Source organism: Fomitopsis serialis (genome assembly GCF_022376445.1).
Source record: "Fomitopsis serialis strain Sig1Antser10 chromosome Unknown B0H18scaffold_22, whole genome shotgun sequence".
Classification (NCBI taxonomy): domain Eukaryota; kingdom Fungi; phylum Basidiomycota; class Agaricomycetes; order Polyporales; family Fomitopsidaceae; genus Fomitopsis; species Fomitopsis serialis.
The window spans coordinates 119889-138470 of NW_025954982.1; the positions used below are offsets into that span (position 1 = coordinate 119889).

Consider the following 18582-nt stretch of genomic DNA (forward strand, 5'->3'; position numbering starts at 1 on the left):
TGACACTAGTAGCTCACGTACATATGGCATCCTCAAACCCGGCATCTAGTACCACACACGTTCATGCATTATCTCCGTACTGTGAGGACAGAGCCCGTGACAGTGTAGCCTGCTGTCTAGGATCTTAGACCTTGAGGGTTTCTGCGAGGGAAGCACTGGATGAGAGGTATTGAACATCCTTGGACGGATCACTATGTGGTGATACTCCTCCACAACTTGTCGCCCGTTCAATAATACTACCTTGACTTTAGGCTTCCGTTAACTGAAGTAGGTGGACCACAACGAACGAGCGGTAGAAAATCCCCAGCAGATTATATTTGTCTCTGGATTGATAGCTGAGGCCTCCGTGTCCAGACTCGGAGGAGCGGTGATCGGAACGTGTTCTCCATCAACAATTAGCAGTGTCGAGGGCTAAGCCAGACCGTGACCATGGCACGGGGTGGTTGAGGTCGAACAGCAGATGAAGTCAAGACCCGGTGTCCTCCACCTGTATAATGATTCCTCTGGAAGGGACCTATCGGTTTGCAAACAACTGTAAGCAACAGCGTACGCCCGCTTCCCCTTTAGTGCTCGTCTTACTTCAGCAACAACTCCTACTTAAGTCTTACCCAGTGTGCGTTTGCTTCAAGTCCTTACGTCTTGTCACAGTGCGCTGATCGGTGCCATACCTCCGTTGATGCATATCCCGTGGCATCCGCGAGATAGATCTAAAGCTCCTGTCTCCGATGGCTGTCGGATACCAGTGAGGATACTGTGCCAGTGGCTGACCTTCCTTCACTGCTTACCAAAAACCGTGGGGTTCGCGCAGCCTCGATCCTTGTCATCACCCTGAGCACGGTGTTCTATACCTCGGTAAAGGCCGTCAAAGTTACGTCGAGGCGGCAACCTCGTGCCAAAGGCCTCGCGGTGAATAGCAGCCTGATGAAGGAAGACGACAGTGACACTGCGCCCGAGAAGATGGCCCACTGGACAAGGTGATCATATGTCTGCAAAGTTTGCGGGCGCGCCTTGATGGGGCCGCACCCCAAGCGGCCAGTTGAGGGACACTGGCACAAGGAGCCTGTAAAGAGAACGGCGCAGCGCGACTGTGTGACTTTGACACGATGGTGTCGGGCCGCGTACGACATTGACATGATAAACGCAACTCGAATTGACGATGTGGCTGTGGTGCTACGTATTGAACTCGTGGACTTGATATTGGACTCGCCGTGCATCGACCGTGACGACTTGCTCCCATATTGAATGGGATATGTTAGTGTACGAATGGAGTGCATTGCATGCGAAGGGTACATGCGAAGTTGGGTCTGCATGCAGGGACATACTAATGTGTTGCGTATTTCGCGACTGTCCATGTCTCGACTTCCAGTCAGAAGGTACCAATTAAACCTGATCACTTGCGCGTTTTTCGATAGCCTGAGAAGTACGAACCTCTCAGTGAATTTGTAAAGCTTGGGCGCCACGAGCCGGAGGCTTGGAGAGCGCTGGAGACTGGGACGGACGTCGGATCGCCGGACAGACCAGGGCAGGGCCCAGTGCATCGGCAACTGGCCAAATATTGTCGTGAATCATTGCCAGTGACCTAGGCAAGCTTCCTTGACAAGCGGAACGCGGTCGGTCTAAAAGCGTCGTCGAGAGGTGGTCTACGGTATATAAGCTGCAGAAAATGTAGACGAAAAGCAGATCCTCACCACCGAGAATCAAGTCCCAGAACCCCCCGCGATGCAGTTCAAGCTCTCCGTTGCAGCACTCGCCGCCATCGTCGCGGCCGTCGCTGCAATCCCGTCTGTCAGTACCTAACCCCATCCCACCCCGCCTGTCACAGTAGTGCTGACATCCTACACACAACCCGAGGTTGCCACCGATCTCGTCACCGAGGCAGAGATGATCCAGTGGCTCAAGTCGACCGATGCTGAGCTCACCTTCATCGGCGAGCCGATCCCAGGTGTCAATGCGCCCGAAGGGCTTGTCTCGCGCGCCGCGCAGAACACGATGGTCACGTACTGCAGCCGCCGCATCGACAACGTCTGCGGCGGCGCGTGCACCGTGTATAACGGCGGGGCGACGTGCCTCAGCGCGCCGAACACGCAATGCCTTGCCGCTACGAATAACGTTGGTTTCTGCGACCGCAGCGGGTACGTGCGCAGATGGACGACGGACGCAAGGATTACTGATAGATGCCTTTAGATGCGGAGGTAGCTGCAACCAGCTCTCGAGCTGCGGGACGCGCCTGGACAACAATTATTGCTACACGCCGGGCACTGCGTCGATCCTCGTCGGCAATTATTAAGCCCAGTTTGGGAGTGTAGGCAAGGGAATACTGAATGTGCCGAGGACGGCGATGGGCCATGGTGATGTATAAGGGTGTCTGATTGTCGATGCATGAGAGCCTAGCTTTGTACTGAGAACTTGACGCAACGCGAAAGGCTTTGAGTTCAACAATGAGTGAGCTAAGTGTGCATATAATGCCTTGGACTCAGCTCCGTCCTAAAAACAGTGTTTTCCGCTCGCGGTATCCGGCTCGTGGCTGCGAATGAGCGGGACGGAGTGCTTTGCCTGCGCAGGCGGCAGATGGGTCTCGTGATTCACTATCGAACCCTCTGTATCGGCAGGTGAGAGGTAGCGCAAGTGGATGCGTTCTGCGGGCGTAATGAAGTCCTGGTGGTTGATAATCGCGGAAAATGGGATGATGGTTGGAGCACGGGAGGCACCGCGCATGTTGAGCAACATTGACGTGCGTACAGAGCGAGGTCGAAATGACGCGAAGCTCCGGGCTCGATCCTGCTTTCTCGCTGTCCATTGATGACATATTCTGCCCGTTCCAAGTCAGTGACCCACAGCAGAAACCGAGGATTTGTATGCTTGTCAATGCACCGACCGCGACCCCTATTAGGAATATCCTTGCGATACTTCAGGCATCCGACTCAGGCAGTTTGCGGAACCGCCTGATAGTTGGCGGCAATACGCAGGCGGGTATCGAGGCTTCACGACCGTGTCATACATGACTCATGCTGCATGTATGATAATCAGAAGCTGGTGTAGGCCTCTAAGTATAGCCTGTGGAAAAGTCGAGACAGAACGTATAAGACGCTTGATGAACGAACGAGACGACGTACTGATCAATTGAATTATAGTTTGCAGGAAGTAGTAAGACCCTCTGGCAGTAGACACCACGGCGGGTCATGTCCGGATGGGCGCAAGGGCCCAGCGTCATGGGGAGCACGTTTGAAGTCCTGATCCAAGGGTCCATCACGTTACGCAAGGATGCGATCTCCGCGCGTAAGGGACATTGCATCAGCCCACTTTGTACTACCACTGGTTTGACACCAGTTACAGAAGTCAGACTTCCAGTATACACAAAAGCTGGGGCACGAGAGAGTGCGCTTGCCGTCCTCGAGTGGACAGATCAACACTGGCAAGGGCCAGCAGGCCGGCGGCGGAGGTGTGTGATGCCCAGACGGGATACGGGTCAAAATGGCGGGGGCGACTGAAAGGCAGGCGAGAGTAGAGCGTTGTCCAGAAGTTGCTGAAGCAGCGAGGCAAGGCCTCCGAGTCGCCGCTCCGTAGCGTTCCGTTCGAAATGGAAGGCCGGCGTGGTCTGTCACGTATGGGACGAGACAATCCTCAGGGAAAAAAACGCGCCGGTGTCTGCCATGTATGAACCTTCAATGCAAGACGCCCCATGCATAGGCTGAGCGGGCTAGTGCGGTGGGCCCGAGTCTGTAATGTGTGAGGCTTTGAAGGCGCAGCTCGCTGAAAGAGAAGGCAGCACAATTAATTGGAGACAAATGCCAGTGGCTGCCCGACGCGCACCTCGGGCACCTCGGGCAAAAAAGGTAAGCCCGAGTTTCGAGCGCTCCACCACATGCTGTCGCAGACTTTCAACGAAGTTCAAGTTCCGACGTTGAACAAACCGTACGACACCTTCGTATTTGTGCGGTCATCTGCCGTAAATATGAACACTGTTTCATTGATTGTCGGGACTTTCGTGTCCGAGGATGAGCAGTGACTAATGGTTAGTATGGGCAGACTGAACCTGCGGAGATGCCTAACTCGCTGACAGGCAGAGGTTTGTGCAAGATAGTCTGCCAGGGAAAACGGTGTGAGTCCAAGTTCCCCGAGTCAAAGTTCTGCTGAATACATTTGTCAGTCACTGACACGGCCGCTTCAAGTTGCACCGCGACTACGACTACCCAAAGTCCGATGAAGGCACCCCTTGATGGGGCTGCACCGCAAGCGGTCAGCGATGAGACCCTGACACAAGGAGGTGCGGACATTGAGGCCGATGAGGCCGATGAGGAGGGCGGCGCGCGACTGTGTGGCTCTGACATGAGGGTGAGCCACGTGCAACGTCAACATGATGAACGCACAACTCGGACTGACATTATGGCTGTGAGGACATGGATTAGATTTGTCCGGTACGGACTTGATCTTGGACTTGCCAGACATCGACCGTGACGACTTGCTCACATTTCGAATGGGACATGTTCCTGTACGATCGGAGAGCATTGCACTGTGCAACGGGCGCACGCGAATCTCGGTCTGCAAACAGGGCCGTAGTACGTTGTGGACTTCGCGACTATCCATGTCTCGACTTACATCTCAGTGCCAATTCAATTTGATCACTTGCGCATGTCTTGATCGCCTGGAACCTCTTCATGAATTTGTACAGCTTGGGCGCCACAGGCGGGAGGCTTGAAGAGCGCTGCAGACTCGGAGCGACGTCGAATCGCCGGATAGACCAATGTATCGGCGACTAATGAGTTGGTGCCGTGAATTATTGCCAGTTACCTAGGCAATTTCCTCCTTGGCAAGCAGCACGCGGTCGGTCTACGAGCGTCGTCGAGAGGCGGTCTACTAGTAGTAGGGTATATAAGCTGCAGAAAGCGTAGACGAAAATCAGATGCTCACCACCGAGAATCAAGTCCCAGAGTCCGAACCCTCCTACGATGCAGTTCAAGCTCTCCCTTGCAACCCTCGCCGCCATCGTCGCGGTCGTCGTTGCGAATCCTTCCGTCAGTACATATCCTCATCCCGTCCCGCCAGTAGTGTTGACACCCCACACACAGCCCGAGGTCACCACCGAGGCAGAGATGATCCAGTGGCTCAAGTCGACCGACGCCAACCTCACCTTCATCGGCGAGCCGATCCCAGGTGTCAATGCGCCCGAAGGTCTTGTCTCGCGCTCCGCGCAGAACACGATGGTCACGTACTGCAGCAGGCGCGTCGACAACGTCTGCGGCGGCTCGTGCACCGTGTATAACGGCGGGGCGACGTGCCTCAGCGCGCCGAACACGCAATGCCTCGCCGCTACGAATAACGTCGGTTTCTACGACCGCGGCGGGTACGTGCGCAGATAGACGGCGAAGGCAAGATTTACTGATAGATGTCTCTAGATGCGGAGGTAGCTGCCACCAGCTCTCGACTTGCGGGACTGAGCTGGATAACGGCTACTGCTACACGCCCGGCACTGCGTCGATCCTCGTTGGGAATTATTGAGCACAGTTTGCCAGTGGGAGGGTGCATGAGGACGTACCTGAGGCTCAGGAGAATGCATAGTTGTCGATGCGTGACAGCCTGGCTTTGTAGTGATCGGGAAACAAAGCGGAAGGCTTGGAGTTCAACAACGAGTGAGCATGACCGCAGCGTCCACATAAGGATAGCATCTGCTGCTCCGTGTCCCGTGCCGACATGAAGCCAGCTATGTCCTGGTAATGGCTCGCGGTCTTCAGTTCATGGCTGTTATTGAGTGGGACCGAGTGGTTCTGCAGCGCAGGCGGCGGCAGGTGAGAGGTAGCAGAAGTAGACGTGCTCTGCGGGCGTGCCAGTGATGAGGTCCTGGCGGTTGATGGTAGCGGAGAACGGGATGATGGTCGGGGCACACCGGGGGGCACAGGGCATGCAGACAATGCGCATGCTATACAGAGAGCCTGAGGTTGTCCGAGTCTGTGAAACTGCAAGAAGACTGTATAAAGCACCTCATGGCACTGATGACGATTCGTGGCTTCCGAGCAGCCTCGCTGTGACCCTGAGCCTGATACCCTGAGCCTGATACCCTGAGCCTGATACCTACTAGTAGGTTGTCAGACAGCTGATGCAAGTGCGCAGAAGAGAACCTACCAAGCGGGAGGTAATACTATGTATGAAGGTGAGCAGAAAAGCGGTCTCGACTTTCATGGCCACATATCGCCCCAACCACTGGCAATTAAAACCCACTCCGTCGCATGAAGAACATTCAATGTCATTTTTCACGAGCACTCAAGTACTCAATTGCAAGTACTCACCGGCACCTCCAACCCCACCCCGATCTGCGTTGATCTGCTTCCGCCTACTTAGAGACAGACAACGGCAACAACGCCCTGATCGCTTCCACAGCCGTCCTGCGCAAGTCCTGCCCGCGGCAGACGTGCTCCGAGTTATAGTCTATACTTGTCTTTGTAGCTCATGACAGAAACGTAGCCAGTGAGGAGATCAGATGAAGTTCGAAAGCCTCCAGTTTTGAACACTGATGAGCGCCCAGCCTCGCTCAGGCTCATCTCGCCCAGGTCGGACGACGTTACTTACAGGCTGTTGCTTGAGGCTATGATCATCACAACTCGAGAAGAGGACATCATTGCATGGACCGTGATAAGATTGCAGGTAGAAGTACATGAAGGCCGCACTGGCAGGCTTACTCGTACAACAATAACTCCGCGCTGACAGGGTATTCGTACAATACAACTCTTCCGACACCTAACACAAGCGACAGGCACCGGACGCCTTTCCCCAAGGCGCCGTCGCAGCGGGCCCAAAGACACTTCACCGGACCTGAGTCGACGGCTTGCCAGTCGGGAGAGGAGCATGCGGCACGGGCGCATGCGGGAGGCGGATCTTGAGGCCGAGTTCCTCAGCGATGAGGTCAGCACCCTTCTCGCCGACGAGGAGCGCGGAGGAGTAGGTGTTCGTCCCCAAGTTATCCTGAATGTGTGTCAGGTTGCCAGGCCGCCAATCGCGGTAGACCGTGTACTCACCGGGCAGATACTCAAGTCGACGCACTTGAGGTTCTCCGTGCCGTACACGCTGAGGCGCTTGTCGACGACACCGCCCTTCTCGCGAGGCTTCATCGCGCAGGTACCTGCAGCGCAGTCAGCAAGTTGTTCTCCGGATGCAACATGGGCGTGTGAATACTCACCGAGCGAGTGCCAGGTGGTCTCGACGTGGTCGGCGACCCAGTTGTCGATCGCGTCGTCGTCGTCCTTCGTGTAGGCGAGGTCGTCGTGTACCTTCTTCGCGTCGTACACGTCGCCCGGCTTGTGCCAGGTACCCATGTGGATACCAACGGTCAAGCTGTTCGGGAGCAGCTCCTTCGCGGTCCTGATGTCGATGTCCCTGCACGCCGCGGGCGAGTTGGGGTGGAAGTGCGGGTGGTGCGACGTGAGCTCGCCGCGGAAGGCTGACCGACAGTCAGATAGAGCGGTCGAAGATAACAGAAGTGCTTACAGTCCATGCGGCGCGCAATTTCACGCGTCTTCTTGTAACTCCAGCGGATCGGCGCGAAGTCGGCCTTGTTGTTCATGAAGCCGGAGTCGAAGAACGGCTCGACGTATGGGTTCGTCGACTTGACGTGGATCTTGCCACGGCTGGCCGGGTACTCGAGGTACTGGAACATCGTGATGTACTTGCCGGGCGGCAAGAGCGAGTGGTCAGCGTAGGCGCCGCCGACGATAGAGCCGAACATGACGGGCTTGTCGGGCTTGTCCTTGAAGTAGCGGTCCCAGAGCTCGTTGAACTCCGGGCCCATTTCCTTCAGCTCCTCCTCGGTCGGGCGGATCTGCGTCGAACATCAGAAGCGCACGGTATGGTGCGAGAGAGGTGCGGTACCTTGAATCCAGCGTCGATAGAGTTCGAAGACAAGCGAGCCTTCTCGGGGCTCTGCTCCCACTCGGCGAAGATTTCCTGCTGAGCCTCCTTGACACCGCGCAGGAAGTCGTCGGTCGTCTGAGTGTCGTTCGAGACACGGTAGATGGAGAGGGTAGTGTAGTGGTCCTGGTACTCCTCACTGATGGCAAATGATCAATGCGATGCAACGGCTGTCCCCGAGAGACTCGCGTACCCGACGCCAGGCAAGTCGCTGACGACCTTGATACCGAGCTCGCGGAGGAGCTCAGCGTTGCCGACACCAGAGCGCTCGAGGATCTGCGGGGTGCCGAGGGTGCCAGAGCTGAGGACGACCATCTTGCGCGCCTTGACGACCGTTTCGTATACCTTGCCGCCGGACGCACGGTTGCGCGACGGAACATAGGCGACGCCGACGGCCTTGTTGTTGGCGTCGAAGAGCACGCGCGACACGCGGGCGTTGCAGCGGAGGTACAGATTGTTCTGCTCGTCCATGACGCTGTGGACGTAGGCTGTACCAAGGCCAGTCAGCCCAATTGCAATTTGTGAGCAAGCTATAGCGACATACCGGTTGCAGCATCGCTGCGCCGACCGGTCTCGCGGTTGATGTACTTGGCCCAGATTTCAGCGGCGTTGGAGGTCTTCAGGTCTGAGCTTTTATTGAGCGCTGATCGGAGCCTGATGCTGAGAACTCAAGACTTACCCTGAATGTCGTCGCTGTAGGGGATGCCAATGGCGTGCGCGGCCCGGAGGAAGTCATGAGCGACGGGCTGGATTTGCCCGCCGTTGCTGATAGCGATGGGGCCATCGTAGCCGTGGGTGTCGTTGTTGGTCGGCTTCTGATACCGCTCAAGACGTTTCATAAGGGGGAAGAGGTCTGCACAACGTTTAGGTAGGAATCAACTGCGTGCACCGATCATGCTTACCTTCGGCAGTCCAGCCCTCGGTCTTGAAGTCGTCTGAAGGTAGTGTCAATCCCCTGGTCGGGAAACATTACTGTCTGTCTTACCCCAATCCGACGCGGATGCGCGGGTGTACATCTGTGGAATAGTACATTGGTGAGATGTTCTAGTGGTTAGAAATGCATTGCATACCTGGAAGTTGATGCTGCTGCCACCGCCTGAACAGTGGAAGTTTCGTCAGTCGCATGCATCGCCTGTTAGCACAGGCACCGTACCGAGAATGTTGGCGCAGCTGCATAGTGAAGTCAGATGCTATGTCACGCGGCTGTACAACGGGTAAATCACTCACGGGACGATTGAGCGTCTGCCACGCATAAAGGGCGACTCCGTGGTATCGGTGTAGAACGTCGCCTTGTCGTTGCTATACCACAGTGCGTCAGAGATGCGCGCTCGCTAGCACAGTACGCAACCTACACGCCGTCGTTCTGCATGTTGCGAACGTAGATACCGGGCCTGTCAATCCGTCATTAATAACTAACGTCGCCAACTTGCTTTACCACCGGATGTACTGACCGGTACACCCAGGGGTCGTCGCGGTTGTTGGCACCGCCTGAACGCCACTCGTCAGCGACTGTAGCGGGTACGGAGAGATACTAGGTGCGTACCCTCAATGAGCATGACCTTGAGGTTGGGGTCGGCATAGGCAAGACGGCCTGCCACCACACAGCCAGCGGGGCCACCACTGTCGAGCAAAGTTATTTCAGTCAATGACGACGACTAACATACATCGACAACTGAGACATACCCGCAGACAATGACGTCGACTTCCTCTGGATGCATGGTGATTCAGGAGTTAGGGGGTAGGGCTGAGAAGAGCAGACAGAGAGAGCGGTCGTAAATGGATCGCTGCTTCGCCCTCATTGAATTGAACACAATTTATATACGTCCTGGAATCTTGGCCCACGAGGTACCGAGTGGCGTTCACAGAAAGGTCATTCGCGAAGTCATGGGCACGACTTCGTAAGAAGCATTCCCATCATCACCCGTCAGGTGAACTGCGCGACCATCCAAGGTTAGTCTGTGTCTGTGTACCTATGTCCCGACTTACCCCGCATTACCCCAGACTACCCCGCATTTCATAGATCAAACTAGCGGCAGTTTATCAAATCCTCCGTCGTCGATCATTCCACGGACGGGACTAGCGGCAGATTCCTAGCAAGTCGTCCTGGAGGAGAGGAAGCCTCCTGTTATCGCTGAGGCCTACACCAAGGGGGTTATTGGTCAGTCTTTGACACAATAGAAGTCATAACGTTGTCCTCCCACACCTCGAAGGCTGTTATCGGGAGTAACAACAACCGTTGTACATACCTGACTGTCAGCACTCCAGATTGGAGAGACGCTCAGGGACGCCGCATAACTCTCCCGCCGGAAAGTGGTTCCCAGCTGACGTTGTGAAGAATCATGGGGCCATGCAGATGACTGGCGTGAAGAAGTGCGCTTAGTGTCGAAACGCGGTGAGCGAGAATTGCTGGTGATGTAGATGGGGTGTCATGGTACTTCTGCGCCGCTTTAGGGGTCGAAGGGCTGGACCATACTCCGTCCCTTTGTTTTCTTCCCTCACGGGGGTCAAAAGTCTCAGGCAACAATGCACATGATGCCCAGCGACACATTTGTCAGTCCTGCACAACACTGGTAAGTAGTCAGAGAAGATGAGTAGAGGTCAAGACAGCCGTACGGCCCTGGACGCCTCATGACGCTAAGTCCGACCTTCGCAAGAAATAGACGGGACACACATACCGGTTCAACATTGCAAGTTAGGAGTCTTAGACACCGCTGAGAACAAGACATGCACTTGAGCTTCCAATAGGACTACGCACGTCGTCTGAGGCTGCGAGATCGGCACAATTGTGTATAGCTCTCAGTGGGAACCCTCTCACACCATGGCTGGGCGTTAAACGTGTTTTCATCTTCTGGGCTTGGAGGCCGGTCAGCTGAGCATTTGGCGATGTCTGTTTTATTGCAGAATGTCTCTGCAAATCCCAGGGAGACTCGAGAGGGCTTCACGATTGACACGAAGGAGGAGGAGGAGGACCGTGTAGGCGCTTGTCGTCCAACTGCAGAGCCACGTGGCCAACATCGTCTGACTCAATATGGCAACCTCGCACAACGTCTACTTCAAGTTACAAGTTACAACACAGCTCACTGACCACCATACCGACCGGTGTAGCTGCCTGCTCAACTTCTGCAAACGCGAGCATGCTTGAGAAAGTCTCATGGTATGAAGTGCTCGCTTCTTGTTTCCGAGCTGACGTCCTGTCTCATCAGTGACAACATGGTCAACCGAATACCTCCGGGTCGAAGGCGACCACCCCCGAGTATTTCTCAATCCAACCAATCATGATCCGAATCATGTACGCATGTTAGTCGTAGATGTACGCATTGCGATTCTCTCGGGTGAGCAGTCGGAAGCAAAGTCGGGTTGCATAGGATGACGACCCGTCGATTGGCGAGACCTCTGCGTTTCCTACCGCAAGCCTCACTTTGCGATGTTCTAGCGCAGTGCGGACTTCACGTGCGGCGGCAGCTGCAGTGCTTTTCAATTGAATGGACCAATTTGGAGAGTCACGCATCAGCCTCAGTCGTCTCGGCACCTGAGCGCATGGACGCCATAGTCGGTCAGCTGCTACCTCGGTGGCCGGACGTCAACGACAAGGGTACGGTGCCATGGCTCCAAGCTGTCAGGTTGCCATCCAACGCGCCGGACCTTTGTTTCGAATTGTTCTTGTGTCGGTTCCTCGATCATTTTCACGTCTTGCCATGCTGCGGCACAGCCGAACAGCACCCCGTGGACATGGTAGGAACAAAGCTATGGCGATGTAATGCCTGAGTCCTGCTGTAGCCATGTCCTGGTCGCACATTTATCATACAATTTCTCTGTAGGACCAATGAACTTCCTACATACCGGACGACCAAGAACCACGGACCACCGAATGACTGCAGAAGTTCCCACTTTATCTCGCCTTTCACGCACTACGGACTCCGCAAGTGATTCCCCAGTCTGCTCCACCTTGTTGGGATGACAAAATGTCGCACCCGCGAATACGGTCGGCCGCCGTTCAGAGGCCGTGTAGTGCGGAAAGCGCTAGCATCTCGAATGGGTATGTCAGCCTGGGTCATCTGGCCACGTCTCTTCTCTCAAACAGCAGGCTCATTCAGTATACAGATAAGAGGTAGTAAGACCAACTACGGTTCTTCATCCACTCTTGCGCGCCATAGCCATTTAGAAGAGTGTTCAGTCATTGGCCGATGAGCGGGGGGAACACAACCTCCGTGTAATCTGTGGGCACTTGCGACCCTTGCAGCTGGTAGGGTCCGGTGGAGTGGCCGGTGAGAGACTCTCGCTCGCAGACGGCAATGATTCACGCCCTTTCATTGACGTCACTGACGCCATATACGACGCAGGTCAGTGTCTTAGTCCGTTGGGCTTCTACTCCTTTAATGAGCCTGAGGCTTCATGCGAGTGTCACGGTCAGGACGCCGATGGTCAACCTGTCATGAAGGTTGAAGGAAGGGTACCGAGTGCTTCCAATTCGCGATGGGTATCAACACAACCCTGTTGCCTGCATACGTTGCTTTCATTTGCTTGCACAGCACACACAAGGGGGATCGGATAGGTCAGACCAATGCTGTTGCATTTGACGTGGTTGTGACGATCACTCATTGGCGAATTGGCCTCGCCAGGTTTTCGCGGGTCGTTTCTGGTGTTACCAGCAATAGTCCATGACTCTATTCAACTTATTGATCCAATATATCACAGTGAACAGCATTCTGTTGATCAAAATTTACACTGCCCAGATCTGTACCTTGAATATGGACGTTATGAGTATACTCATTCGACGGCCAACGTATCCTGTCGGTGGATTTGAGGTGCAGCTTCCTCAAAGGGGCCCGTAGGTGACACAGTTTACTACTACAGCCCGTGGAAGCACTTCAATACGCGATATGATCGATGATGTCTTACCAGGCGTAGCACGCTGCGCGGAGGGGAGCTCAGCTGCGGCACGTCCGAGTCATCGCATCACTTCGCCATGTGCTTTGCGTAGGTACGCTCCCACCGGGAACAATACTTGGGAATTGGTTGTCGAACATGCAATGAACAACGCTCCTGGTTGGAGAACCGTTTCGGAGCATGTTTGAAGTCCGAAGGTATGCCGAAAATACGAAGGATATTCAACGAACATCGCCACAATTACCAAAAAAGGAAATTCGTCGACCGAAAATATAACATCTTCGTCAATCTTTTGGATCCCAAATGTGCTCCGAAACGGTTCTCCACAAGGAGTGGTTTCCGTTGCATGTTCGACAGTCGACTCGGAAGTGCTGTTCCCGGTGTCCCCGTTTGGAGCATCGCCGTTGACTTACACTAATGCCTTCCATGCCTCGCTTGTAGAACCCTGGCATGGCAACGTATCGTATATTACTTGTCGCATCTTGGGTCACAACCTGTTGCAACTTGAAACTTGCCAGGTCGGCAATGGTTCGGCGAGGCGCGGGCTCAATTACAGTATAGTGGGTCGCTGATTTTGCGCTGATCCTCGATCTTGTACATGCTCTTCGTTGCCGTTGCCTTCCCGGCTTTCAAAGCTGCGCCGCGTACACTATGGGAGTGCTTAGCCTTGGCTTAGCCTGATGCCATGCTATTGACGAGAATTGATCTAGGTTGGCGATTGACTCGCGAATACGTGAAACCTCGGCCTCAGGCTGCCTCACCTACTGCTCCAGCGTAAATTCAGAGACGCCTCAAACGCCATATTCTTCCGGGTTTCATCGAATGTATGGCCATTGCTTCGCTTTCGAGATCAGCACTCAGCACTATCTCACCGACGACCGTGTTCGTGCGCGGATGCCTCGGACTGCATCTACTTAAGGCTGGTAGAAACTCGGGGATAGACGCTCGTGGTGCACCGTCGTAATTGACGTCGACGTCGGCTAGGCCGGTCGATCAGAACGAAGGGCCATCTTGAGACGGAACCAGCGAGGAGGAGACTAAGTACACTGTATGATAACTTGGGAGGCATCCGCCTTGAGAAGCATCCCGATTGGTGGTGCTTCTGGGATCGCTTCACAGTCGTCGACGTCGGGCATCGTCTGCTTCCACCGGTCAGGGTCGCCACTATCCAGAACGATAGAAGTGCTGACGGCAGGGACAGTGTCCCAATAGCTTCCCCCGCCGCTCTTTCTCTCGGCACTTGAAGACCGTGCATATCCCCAGCAGAGGTCGTCTTCTGTCTTTGGTACGTCCATACCTTGCCTCCGACATTTTCATGTTCGGCCGAACAACAGTTCACTCTGGCATCCCCTAGATCTTCTGCTCGCGATGGAGAATTTTCCTGCGGTCGCAGACGTCCCTGAAGGGCAAGTCTGTACACTGAAGGGGAGATGCTCGCTCAATTTGCGTATGTCCCTAGTGTTGGTCAGTGTGTTCCGTGCTGACGGTCACCAGAGATGGCCCCGCGCTGATCGGAATCATTGTCAACACGATGCAAGTAACAACAATATATCGTCGACACTCCTTCTGATCCACATGCAGGCTTTATGGCGCTATGATCACCCAGACTTTCTTTTACTTTTCGTCGTACAGAAAGTACGTATGATGTCTGGCGTCATTGGTCGAGCGACTCACTAGTTGCCGTACCAGGGATCCTTCGTGGATAAAGGCTTATGTACGTCTCATAGCGCCTAGTATCGCCGAGGCTTAGTGTCCCCGAATTCTCTGTTGACGCAGCTCTTATACGTTCAAGGTCGCGGTTCTGCTTCTCAACGACACGTTGAACACTGTCTTCAACACATGGTGGATCTACGACGTACTCATCAACAACTTTGGTTGGTGCTCTTGGCGCTGCTTGGACATATGTTCTTTGTTCACTATCCCCATCAGGTAACGTCGAGGCGTTAGGTAAAGGCAATTGGCGTAAGTAGGCATGTTGATAATATCGACCGAACCTGTGATTAACCTGTTAATATGCTCAGTATTCGAGACAGGTAAGCTACTCCACGAAGCGCATAGACACTGCATCTCACTCAGACGACGTTACTGTCTCCGAACACGATAGAGGAAGCTATGGCGGTAAGTCAAGTCTTGCGCATGATGTATATAAGGAGCTGGGTCAAGCTCAAGTTGATGGGCAGGGCATTATTGCTATGCAAGTGCAGTTCTTTTATGCCTGGCGCATCAAGACGCTCACGAGGAGCTGGTGGCCCGCCATCCTGGTTATCGTCCCTTCGGTTGTCGGCGGACGTAAGTTGAATCCTCTCACCTGCAATCACTACACTCAACTTGCCATTTGTCCAGTCAGTGGAATTGGGACAGCAATCGGGGTGGCTATTGTCCCCGATTTCTCTCAGTTGCAAAGATTGAAGGTACTGTACTATCATTTTCATATGACACGCTCGTGGAAGTGACACGTTTTGGTTAGCCTATCGTCCTACTATGGCTCATTGGAGCGGCGGTTGCAGACGTTATCATCGCAACTTTACTGATCTGGCAGCTGGTACGGTCAGATAGCTCGACTCGTATACTAAACTGAAATCTGGACTAGCGGCGGAAACGGACGGAGTTCCACGCACGAACCAAATGCTCTCGAGACTGGTGCAGCGTACGTGCCTAATCTCTCGGCTCTGTCCATCCTCTAAAATGCGGTGCTTAGTGATCATGTCAAATGGCCTACTGACCGCTAGCCTGGCTCTTGCGGATATCATATCGTACCTTGCGACAGTACGTGTCATTTAACATACAAACACGGCTCCGGATGCTGACAAGGTTGCTACCGTCAGACCAAAGGGTATCACATTGGGTTCAATTATGCCCTCGTCAAACTGTGAGTGCTCATATGTTATCAACCGACTTTTCTACATACTTGTGGGCAGGTACGGTAACTCCGTCATGTCAAGTCTCAATGCACGCAAAATCATCACCGATGGATCGTCCAAAGAGTCACCCTACAGTGAACACGACTCATCGGGAAGGGTACTAATTTTGTTCTATATTACGACGTGTTCTAGTGTGACTGACTACTGCTCTCTCGTCCTTTCAGCAAACTGATATCCAGCTGGTATCAACGGGAACTCGTGGGCGACTGCCACAGGTACGCTGCCGCTGCTTGTGGATCTAAGCTCACTAATCATACTATACAACGATATAGGCAGTGGTGGTTAGCGTCGAGCGACATGAGGTGACTGACGTAGCTGTGCCGACATTCAAGCATGGAGTCGACTGGTCGGACGACGTGCATCATGATATCAAGGGCGACTTCAAGAACGACGTAGTATAATCACACCGGATTGGATCCCGTAATCTGCAGACACGTATCCTCCTATAGAATTGGGTCTAACCTACAAAGGTGGGGGCGGCCCTCGATTGCAAGCATGCCAGTGAGGGACTCAACACGGCTCCCTGTATGCCTAGACATCAAGATCGCCACTTCCATGGCGCACTGAGGTGAGCTTTGTGTGAATGATGGGGTATGCAGACCGGCTTCCTTCAGCAAAGCTGCCCAGAAATAAATTGGCATCACCGTCGCTGTGATTCGGATGTAAGTGATTACCATCAGAGTCACACCTTACTAGCGCTTAGCACTCGTCGATACTCACCCAGACTGGCAGTAAGATCCACGGATCCGAAGGTTTTCTTCGCCGCTATCCAAGTTAGTGACATGTCTTTACCGCTCGATTTCATGAGTTTCGTGCAGACTGTTTCGTAAGAATGTGTATTTTCCAGGTCCAACTTGAATGGTGAGTCGCCTATATTAGGATTTTCTTCGGTTCGTACACCTGGCTCATATATCGTCACCCAGCCTCTCGTGGGCAACCCTTACGTCCCGTTTGACCGAAGTCATTGCATTCTGACGCAATGTTCACAGAGACGAGCTTCTAGCGGCCTTGAGCCTCAGTGACTGGAAGAACTGAACGGGTCATTTAAATTTTGGTGCCAGTGGCAGGAGATACATAATACTAGCGCGTTAACGGTCCTTGTGATACACTGGTTCGCACCTTCTGCAAGGGATTGGTTCTTTTCGGGAGAAGGTGCACTGATCACTGGCATCGGCATTCCGTGCTCCCGTAGTCACCTAGTGGTCCCACGAATGAAAAGTAGCGCTGCAGACTCTGCAGGGCGTTCTCCTCAGCGGGCCTCAAGACGTAAGTCTGCTACTAGTGGCGTCTTTGTCAAAATTACTACTTTACAAAGTCACATCAGCCAAATCATCATACACACAGTTTGTATGAGACATGAGAAACAAGTATACAAGGTAGCAGACCACTCAAAGGTTTGTACATACATCGTCGGCCAAACTATACGCTCTTCTCCCAGACCTACTAATCGTACACTGGCAAACCGACGAGTTCACTACTATCATAGCCGCCGTCGCCTCTGAGGCTTCTTGTGGTAAGCAACCCACCGACCACCGACCTTGTGCTCCATCACAATGATATTGCACGCTCTGCAAACGTACCGTCTAGCAGACCCATTGCCCCAGTCGCAATGCCACGAATGACGAACCTCCCGGCACTTGGCAAGACTTGAGTGCACAGCAACAGGTGCAGAGGGCTTTTCATTCCCGCACACGAGGTCAGATCCCGTTGTTTGCTCGACAGCGACAGCAAGCGTCTGCGTTTCCTTCAAGCTGCTTCAATGGTTTGCTTGTGGGGCCTGCGCAAGCGTTGAAGTTGGTAGGCGCGTTCTATAGAAGGATGTTTCTGCAAGGGGCGTAATCGAGGATCTAGGAGCGTGCCCTGTACGTCCCCCAGAGCTTTGGCCTTGGGCACAGGATGTTTCCGGCCGAGCATTGAGAACAGGAGAAATGCGAGAGACATGTGGGCTATCGTCACAGACACGGTCATGGTGTTTTCTCGTCGAGGTCGATGCAGGTTTGACATTGTACTCGGCGCCGCTATCCTTCGGTAACTGAGAGCAATTTCCGATCTCGTTCATTGTCGCCGATACCGAGTGGAGTAGACCACCTTTGTTGTCGATATCCTCTCGTTTCATCGCATGAGCTTCGACCTCACGCCGCACAACTGAGTCTCCTGGATGACCAAGATTCGCATTCTTTACAGGACGCAGCAACTTGGCTATCGGCGTTCTTGGACGTTGAGCTGCCTGCAGCGAATGCACCACATCCCCTACCCAGTTCGGTCCCTCCTTACGCTCGATGATTATAACCGTGCAGTCAGTGCATTGATAGGATCATGCAGATCCAGTCGTAGTTATCCTCCACGTATGTTCGGGGGCATTGGTGCACGATGGTGGATTTGAGGCCACGGGATTGGGCGGCGTGAGGTTGTACTCTACAGAGCGTGATTGGTCTGAACCGCCCTGTGCACCGTAGGACGAAGCCTGAGCGACAGAAGACGAGGTTACGATAATCGTAGTTGCGCTTGAGATGCGATTGCCACTCGAACTTGAAGTGGCGGATGGTGGTCCTTCGAGAGGTGCGGTCACTCGCGTGGCGAATGTGGCTTTGCTCACTGTCTGGGACCAGTCTGCCACAGCGTAAGCTAGGGACAGACGTTATCTGATGCACTCACCGTCGCGAATCCGATTGAGGTATACAAGTCCAATCCAAGCAAATGCGGGGTTCTTCTGCGCATAGCCATAATGATACCTGATAACACCTCCGTTGTTAGTAAGGTCTGACAAAGAGCGGGTGAAATCATAAGTAGCTGACCAGGCGGACACTCGGATTGATTGTATGTGCTTGACAAATGAGGTCTCTCCTGTCTCCAGAGACTTAGACATCGCTTTCTTCAC

General features: G+C 53.9%; 7 protein-coding genes across 7 annotated transcripts; 4 read left to right on the top strand and 3 right to left on the bottom strand.

Annotated features, from left to right (window-relative positions):
• Positions 1-1686: 1686 nt before the first annotated feature.
• B0H18DRAFT_1094056 (uncharacterized protein) lies at positions 1687-2430 on the top strand. Its single transcript, XM_048032369.1, has 3 exons — positions 1687-1789; positions 1823-2132; positions 2185-2430. The coding sequence occupies exons 1-3, from the start codon at positions 1720-1722 to the stop codon at positions 2285-2287; spliced, it is 483 nt and encodes a 160-aa protein (XP_047895031.1). The 5' UTR covers positions 1687-1719; the 3' UTR covers positions 2288-2430.
• Positions 2431-2480: 50 nt separating this feature from the next.
• On the bottom strand, positions 2481-2919 carry B0H18DRAFT_999035 (uncharacterized protein). The gene has a single exon (XM_048045530.1). The coding sequence runs from the start codon at positions 2725-2727 to the stop codon at positions 2485-2487; it is 243 nt and encodes an 80-aa protein (XP_047895032.1). The 5' UTR covers positions 2728-2919; the 3' UTR covers positions 2481-2484.
• Positions 2920-4946: 2027 nt separating this feature from the next.
• B0H18DRAFT_953771 (uncharacterized protein) lies at positions 4947-5496 on the top strand (the record flags this gene model as incomplete). The annotated part of the gene is made up of 3 exons (XM_048042213.1): positions 4947-5012; positions 5067-5341; positions 5394-5496. The coding sequence occupies 3 exons, from the start codon at positions 4947-4949 to the stop codon at positions 5494-5496; spliced, it is 444 nt and encodes a 147-aa protein (XP_047895033.1).
• Positions 5497-6610: 1114 nt separating this feature from the next.
• B0H18DRAFT_999051 (GMC oxidoreductase-domain-containing protein) lies at positions 6611-8751 on the bottom strand. Its single transcript, XM_048045531.1, has 8 exons — positions 8576-8751; positions 8441-8521; positions 8090-8384; positions 7858-8035; positions 7477-7807; positions 7169-7429; positions 7008-7111; positions 6611-6954 (listed from the first exon to the last, which is right to left on the bottom strand). The coding sequence occupies exons 1-8, from the start codon at positions 8733-8735 to the stop codon at positions 6796-6798; spliced, it is 1569 nt and encodes a 522-aa protein (XP_047895034.1). The 5' UTR covers positions 8736-8751; the 3' UTR covers positions 6611-6795.
• B0H18DRAFT_999054 (uncharacterized protein) lies at positions 8578-9680 on the bottom strand. Its single transcript, XM_048045532.1, has 8 exons — positions 9580-9680; positions 9440-9516; positions 9348-9384; positions 9249-9287; positions 9124-9195; positions 8967-9066; positions 8799-8912; positions 8578-8749 (listed from the first exon to the last, which is right to left on the bottom strand). Exons 1-6 carry the CDS (start codon positions 9612-9614, stop codon positions 9012-9014), a joined length of 315 nt encoding a protein of 104 aa, XP_047895035.1. The 5' UTR covers positions 9615-9680; the 3' UTR covers positions 8578-8749; positions 8799-8912; positions 8967-9011.
• A 1268-nt stretch (positions 9681-10948) lies between these two features.
• On the top strand, positions 10949-11733 carry B0H18DRAFT_232244 (uncharacterized protein). Its single transcript, XM_048037223.1, has 3 exons — positions 10949-11050; positions 11100-11206; positions 11262-11733. Coding segments are annotated over exons 2-3 (402 nt in total). The 5' UTR covers positions 10949-11050; positions 11100-11204; the 3' UTR covers positions 11662-11733.
• A 2644-nt stretch (positions 11734-14377) lies between these two features.
• Positions 14378-16105, top strand: B0H18DRAFT_1117680 (uncharacterized protein; the record flags this gene model as incomplete). The annotated part of the gene is made up of 13 exons (XM_048033631.1): positions 14378-14418; positions 14473-14497; positions 14576-14657; positions 14713-14745; positions 14805-14816; positions 14888-14901; positions 14964-15072; positions 15374-15430; positions 15482-15549; positions 15609-15652; positions 15702-15801; positions 15869-15919; positions 15977-16105. 13 exons carry the CDS (start codon positions 14378-14380, stop codon positions 16103-16105), a joined length of 765 nt encoding a protein of 254 aa, XP_047895037.1.
• Positions 16106-18582: the final 2477 nt, after the last annotated feature.

Excerpts from the sequence above, each read along its gene's own strand:
- B0H18DRAFT_1094056 (XM_048032369.1), top strand. The coding sequence starts at position 1,720 with ATGCAGTTCAAGCTCTCCGTTGCAGCACTCGCCGCCATCGTCGCGGCC. Across the intron at positions 1,790-1,822 it reads CGCTGCAATCCCGTCTGTCA|TAGTGCTGACATCCTACACA; the intron begins GTACCTAACCCC and ends CGCCTGTCACAG. Across the intron at positions 2,133-2,184 it reads GGTTTCTGCGACCGCAGCGG|ATGCGGAGGTAGCTGCAACC; the intron begins GTACGTGCGCAG and ends AGATGCCTTTAG.
- B0H18DRAFT_999035 (XM_048045530.1), bottom strand. The coding sequence starts at position 2,727 with ATGTTGCTCAACATGCGCGGTGCCTCCCGTGCTCCAACCATCATCCCA.
- B0H18DRAFT_999054 (XM_048045532.1), bottom strand. The coding sequence starts at position 9,614 with ATGCATCCAGAGGAAGTCGACGTCATTGTCTGCGG. Across the intron at positions 9,196-9,248 it reads AACATGCAGAACGACGGCGT|CAACGACAAGGCGACGTTCT; the intron begins GTAGGTTGCGTA and ends ACTGTGGTATAG. Across the intron at positions 9,067-9,123 it reads GGCAGACGCTCAATCGTCCC|CTGCGCCAACATTCTCGGTA; the intron begins GTGAGTGATTTA and ends TTCACTATGCAG.
- B0H18DRAFT_999051 (XM_048045531.1), bottom strand. The coding sequence starts at position 8,735 with ATGAAACGTCTTGAGCGGTATCAGAAGCCGACCAACAACGACACCCAC. Across the intron at positions 8,385-8,440 it reads GCGCAGCGATGCTGCAACCG|CCTACGTCCACAGCGTCATG; the intron begins GTATGTCGCTAT and ends GCCTTGGTACAG. Across the intron at positions 7,808-7,857 it reads CTATCGACGCTGGATTCAAG|ATCCGCCCGACCGAGGAGGA; the intron begins GTACCGCACCTC and ends TGTTCGACGCAG.